At 44.0% G+C, this 6,000-nt stretch overlaps 1 protein-coding gene across 2 annotated transcripts in view; it reads left to right on the top strand.

Moving 5' to 3' along the window:
- The first annotated feature begins 3,299 nt into the window (after positions 1-3,299).
- The window catches only part of COPG1 (coat protein complex I subunit gamma 1), a 136,449-nt gene continuing 133,748 nt past the window's right edge, over positions 3,300-6,000 (top strand). The window contains exon 1 of one of the 2 annotated variants that reach the window (XM_078661777.1): positions 3,300-3,675. In XM_078661777.1, coding sequence (XP_078517903.1) covers positions 3,651-3,675 — 25 coding nt within the window. In that variant the 5' untranslated portion in view covers positions 3,300-3,650. The remainder of the gene's footprint in view (positions 3,676-6,000) is intronic. The other variant, XM_078661775.1, reaches the window with a different exon arrangement.

The raw sequence follows: 6,000 nt of genomic DNA, 5'->3' as shown, positions 1-6,000 counted from the left end.
TAGAGCTTCAATTAATGTGGAAGAAAAAAAAAAGCACAGAGCATTTATTTGGGATTTTGAGTCAAATGTATGAACTTTTTGCACCAGATTATGTCGCAAAAGCGACAAAAGTGTTGATTTGGGATTTACTTTCCTGTGAAAAAACATGTTTAGCTTTAGATTGTAGCCCTAAAGTGGTCTTAACGTACCACAGAGTAGCGCTACATGCAGACTTGCACTTCTTTGTGTCAAGAGGGAGTCCCATGGGTGGTACATGGGCATTCTCCCACAACCACCCATGGATGTTGACACAAAACCCTATCTACTAATATTTATAGGCAGGACTTTGCGCCAAAATGTCCACCTCCTAGAAGCAGTCATAAAGCTTCTCCAGATTTGTCAAACTTTGCCTGTGTGCTGCACAATTCAGCACAAATCGAACGACGGAAACATTTTAGCTTACGTCTAAGCATAGCTGGTTGTACTGGAAGGGTCCCATTCAAGTATAAAACCTATGCCAGGCATTATGCAGACATATACACCATGGTTGGAGGACTCAAAAACATATAAGACAAAAGGACTAAAGACAACATGAGGCTGGAAAAACATCAGTTCACACACACACACACCCCTGCTACTGAACCGGATGCCTCTCCAGAGCTCCTTAAAACATATTCTGCAGGTTGACATATCAGGATCTCATGAAATACAAGTTTTTCCTTTCGCCAGAGCTGTTCCTCATCTGGAGGTACAGACCCTCTGGATGCTTCTCTTCTATACTTTGGAGTGAGGATGCATTCATGTTTCATGCTTTGACATTGTTGGCTTTAAGATGGGGCTCTATTGACTTCATGCTCTTTCTTTCTCTTTCTCCTAACCCCGTGGCCCAGAGCTGCTCCTGTGGACTATAGGAGTCGACTATAGGAGTGCCGAGCCAGGGAAGTTCTAACAGAATTCTCCTGATACTAGTCCACAATTGACAAAAAGAGCTTAGCCTATCTCCTAGCAAGTTACTCTTTTGACATGATGAGATGCTTAACCCAAATCTTACTTTACTTGGGACTCCATCAAAAATTATAAATTGTTTGCCTAGCACTCTCCCAAATAGAGTACAAAAGCAATGTATACCTCGGTGCATCCCTCCAAGTCATTCTGAACCTAAGAGAGTGAAGTTGCAAAATGTCTCTTCCCCTTTGCCTTCAGCTCACACCTCTAAATTGTACTTCAGTCTCTTCATTGGCTGTCTGTGGCTGGATGTATCAAGCACAAAGCAATATGCAATATGTGAAAATATTCCATAGCTACCTTGGATAAACAGCTCTTTGGCCTGGGCAGGGACCTCTCCTGTCTGTATTTCTTCAATACATCTCGTACTGGAGGAAACTCCTTCTCAGTCCTAGCAGCCAAGCTTTGGAACTCACTCCATGGAAGAGTGAGAGACATTTGCAGTCATCGTGAATTCACTCCAAAGAGCACCGACAGGCTGTCTCTTCCACCCTTGTAACAATTATGCTGCAACCAACCTTAAATTGAGTAGGTGCATGCAACCGTGAACGTCTCTGTGGTCAAACATCTCATGCTTACGCAATGTGACTGCATCTCCTGCTTGGAGCGTGTCTCCAAACCTTACACACACCTCACCCAACATCTCCCACACAGGTGATCCTACAACCAACATCCGGCTCAGCGTTGCACCTGTGAAGGGCCCCCAGGATCCTGAAGGATGCGAAGCGATGCGGGGCCTCCTAAGGCATTGGAAGCACCACATAGGCGCTACACTACAAGACAGCGAAATCAAGGTCCTACCTGGAGCATCGCTCGCTAAAGCACGTCTGAGAGAACTTGTGTGTTTACAGGCTTGTCTTCCATGACTGGAGGGTTTGGCCATTGGCTGCAGCAGAGTGAACGGTGACTAAGTGGTTTCTTTCAACTTGTGGATCGATGACCGTGGGTGCGGTGTTGATGCTAGCTGGACTGCATTTCAGGAGGGAAGGTGAGGTAAGGTAAGGTAAGGAAAGGTAAAGTAAAGTTAAGAAAAGGTAAGGTAAGATAAGGTAAGGTAAGGTAAGGTTAGGGAAGGTAAAGTAAAGTTAAGAAAAGGTAAGGTAAGGTAAGGTAAGGAAAGGTAAAGTAAAGTTAAGAAAAGGTAAGGTAAGATAAGGTAAGATAAGGTTAGGAAAGGTAAAGTAAAGTTAAGAAAAGGTAAGGTAAGGAAAGGAAAGTTAAAGTTCAGAAAAGGTAAGGTAAGGTAAGGTAAAGTAAAGTTAAGAAAAGGTAAGGTAAGATAAGGTAAGGTTAGGGAAGGTAAAGTAAAGTTAAGAAAAGGTAAGGTAAGGTTAGGGAAGGTAAAGTAAAGTTAAGAAAAGGTAAGGTAAGGAAAGGTAAAGTAAAGTTAAGATAAGGTAAGGTAAGGTAAGGAAAGGTAAAGTAAAGTTAAGAAAAGGTAAGGTGAGGTAAGATAAGGTAAGGAAAGGTAAAGTTAAGTTAAGAAAAGGTAAGGTGAGGTAAGATAAGGTAAGCTAAAGTTAGGAAAGGTAAAGTAAAGTTAAGAAAAGGTAAGGTGAGGTAAGATAAGGTAAGGTAAGGAAAGGAAAGGTAAAGTAAAGTAAAGTTAAGAAAAGGTAAGGTAAGATAAGGTAAGGTAAGGAAAGGTAAAGTTAAGTTAAGAAAAGGTAAGGTGAGGTAAGATAAGGTAAGCTAAAGTTAGGAAAGATAAAGTAAAGTTAAGAAAAGGTAAGGTGAGGTAAGATAAGGTAAGGTAAGGAAAGGTAAAGTAAAGTAAAGTTAAGAAAAGGTAAGGTAAGGTAAGGTAAGGTAAGGTGAGGTGAGGTGAGGTAAAGGGAAGGGAAGGCTCATTAAAATGCCTGCAGTAGTGTAGTGGAAGGAACATCGCACATTCTTTGAATCCAAATAACATAACAGGAAGTGACATCACATGATCTTTGACAGTGAACCCCAGAATATGACACCACAGACAGCGCCTGGAGACCCCTCGGGTGAGAAGTCGCGCTTTACAAATCCATAAAACATAACATAACGGATGACATTACAATAACTGATGCCACGGAAGTCTAGTGTAAAACTAAAAAAGTAAATGTATTTCAAATAACAAGGAAAGAAAGATTCACTAAAAAGACATGTAAAGACAGTGGCCTCGTGCCCCCTGGAGTATGAGCTATGTCCTTGGCTTGATTTACTCCGCATCGTTGTTAACATGTATAGATTTATGATCGCTAATAAAGGACTATCACACTCGACAAACATAGAGGGGGCAGGAGTGTACAGGAAGACAAGGGAAAGGGAGGCACGTGTTACCCCTCGAAGCGGCGGGCTTGCTGGGGGTGACACTGGGGGCATCTCGTTCTTGCCCTAAAAGTACCCCAGTGCCAATGACGGGGGGGAGGGGGTCAGAGTCTCCCGGTGCCCTCTGCTGAGCGGGGCACCTCCCTCACCTGTGCCCGCCCTTGGCAGCCAATGCCTGCCCACGGTTCCTCACTCAGGCTTGCACCGTCCCCGGCTCCCTCACCTGGAGGAGGCTTCAGATAAGAGCCGGAGCTGCCGCAGCCTCGACCAAAGTGCACCCGACGTGTCTGCAGGGATAAAGCAAATGAAACAAGCGTCGCGGACCAGCAGGGCGCCGCGAAACCCACCACGGCCCCCCGGAGCGCAGCATGTTCGAAGAGTACATCCTCCCGAGTAGGTCTTCACTTTAAACACTTTAACAAATCATTAATGTGGCCTGTTATTACAACTGATCTTACTGTAATGTTCTCAGGATTTGCAAATGCGCACTTTAGCCGCAGTGAGAAGTAACTGAGAAATTGGTATTACAAGTGTGGGTCTTGGGGCAGGAAGCCACACGAAGCGCTACAATGTTTGCTTCTTCGGGAGGAGAGCTGCCATCCCTGTAGCTTGTTTTCCATATAGCGCTTGCCTCCACTGTTCAACAGTTATTTTCCATATAGCGTTTGCCTCCACTGTGTAGCACTTCTTTTCCATATAGCGCTTGCCTCCACTGTTTAGCAGCTGTTTTTCATATAGCGCTTGCCTCTACTGTTTAGCACTTGGTTTCCATATAGCGCTTGTCTCTACTGTGTAGCACTTGTTTTTTATATAGCGCTTGCTTCCATTGTGTAGCACTTGTTTTCCATGTAGCTCTTGCCTTTACTGTGTAGCACTTGTTTTCCATGTAGCTCTTGCCTCCACTGTTTACCACTTGTTTTCCATATAAGGCTTGCATCCACTATGTAGCACTTGTTTTCCAAATAACGTTTGCCTCAACTGTGTAGCACTTGTTTTCCATATAACGCTTGCTTGCGCCGTGTAGCACTTGATCTCCATATAGCGCTTGCCTTCACTTTTTAGCAGCTGTTTTCCATATAGCTCTGCTCTTGCCTCCACTGTGTAGCACTTGTTTTCCATATAGCGCTTGCCTCCACTTTATAGCAGCAGTTTTCCATATAACGCTAGCCTCCACTTTTTAGCAGCTGTTTTCCATATAGCACCTGCCTCCACATTTTAGCAGCTGTTTTCCATATAGCGCTTGCCTCCACTCTGTAGCACTTGTTTTACATATAGCGCTTGCCTCCACTTTCTAGCAGCTGTTTTCCATATAGTGCTTGCCTGCACTGTGTAGCACTTGTTTTCCATATAGCGCCTGCCTCCACTTTTTAGCAGCGGTTTTCCATATAGCGCTTGCCTCCACTTTTAAGCAGCTGTTTTCCATATAGCGCTTGCCTGCACTGTGTAGCACTTGTTTTCCATATAGCGCTTGCCTCCACTTTTTAGCAGCGGTTTTCCATATAACGCTAGCCTCCACTTTTTAGCAGCTGTTTTCCATATAGCGCTTGCCGCCACTTTTTAGCAGCTGTTTTCCATATAGTGCTTGCCTGCACTGTTTAGCACTTGTTTTCCATATAGAGCTTGCTTCCACTGTTTAACACTTGTTTTCCATATAGCGCTTGCCTCCACTGTTTATCAGTTGATTTCCATATAGCGCTTGCCTCCACTGTTTACCACTTGTTTTCCATACAAGGCTTGCCTCCACTGTGTAGCACTTGTTTTCCATATAGCGCTTGCCTCCACTTTTTAGCAGCTGTTTTCCATATAGCGCTTACCTCCACTGTTTAGCAGTGCAGTATCACAACTTGATACTGGTAATGCTTTCGTAAAGTGGCGTTGGTATAATCTGACACTCTTTTCAGCAAATTCAAATCCATTTTTAGAACTGGTTCTACAGCACTAGCTTATAACAAGTGGTCACATGGAACTCATTTATAAAAACATTTTTTTAGTTTTACAAACATTTTCTGTATGGAATTTAATCAAAATAGGAAGATTTATAATTAGAAAACAGAACAAATCTGTTGTAATCCAACTGAAGAACAACTCCTATAGCCTGGCTAAAGCTGTCATAACACTCAATTCAGCCGAACTGAGTTGTTTATTTTATGTTATTGTACAAAAGTACAGAAAAAGTATATATATATATATTAGCAGCCCGTCCAGACGTTGTCCGGGTATGAAATAGAATGTGTGTGTAATGTGTGTATTTGGCAAGGGCAATTTATTTTAAAATCTCATGGTAGACAACATTTTTTGTTTCATTAGAATAGGGACGGAGAAGGCCCAGCTGCAGCCCTGGTTGATGTTAGCAGGCGCGTGTAATTGATGTAGTGATCCGCCGCCTGAGCCCGGCTACAGCCCTGGTTGATGTTAGCAGGCGCGTGTAATGTCGTTGAATGAGAGAGTTATCAGCCGCGGATAAATCCGTTTAACGAGAGAGTTGAGTGACAGCGAGTAGGAGAGGCTGCAGTAATTGTCCCCGCAGACACGCTCATTTGCGTGTTCCCCCGCTTCAAGTCCAGATGCAGGCCTGTTTGATGTTAACAGGCGCGTGTTCCCCCTCTTGAGGCCCAGCTGCAGCCCTGGTTGATGTTATCAGGCGCGTGTAATTAGTGTACTGATCCGCCGCCTGAGCCCGGCTAGAGCCCTGGTTGATGGTAGCAGGTGCGTGTAATT

The sequence above is a fragment of the Lissotriton helveticus genome, chromosome 9 (assembly GCF_964261635.1).
Source record: "Lissotriton helveticus chromosome 9, aLisHel1.1, whole genome shotgun sequence".
Lineage (NCBI taxonomy): Eukaryota > Metazoa > Chordata > Amphibia > Caudata > Salamandridae > Lissotriton > Lissotriton helveticus.
This window is presented reverse-complemented; position numbering and strand designations above follow the sequence as displayed.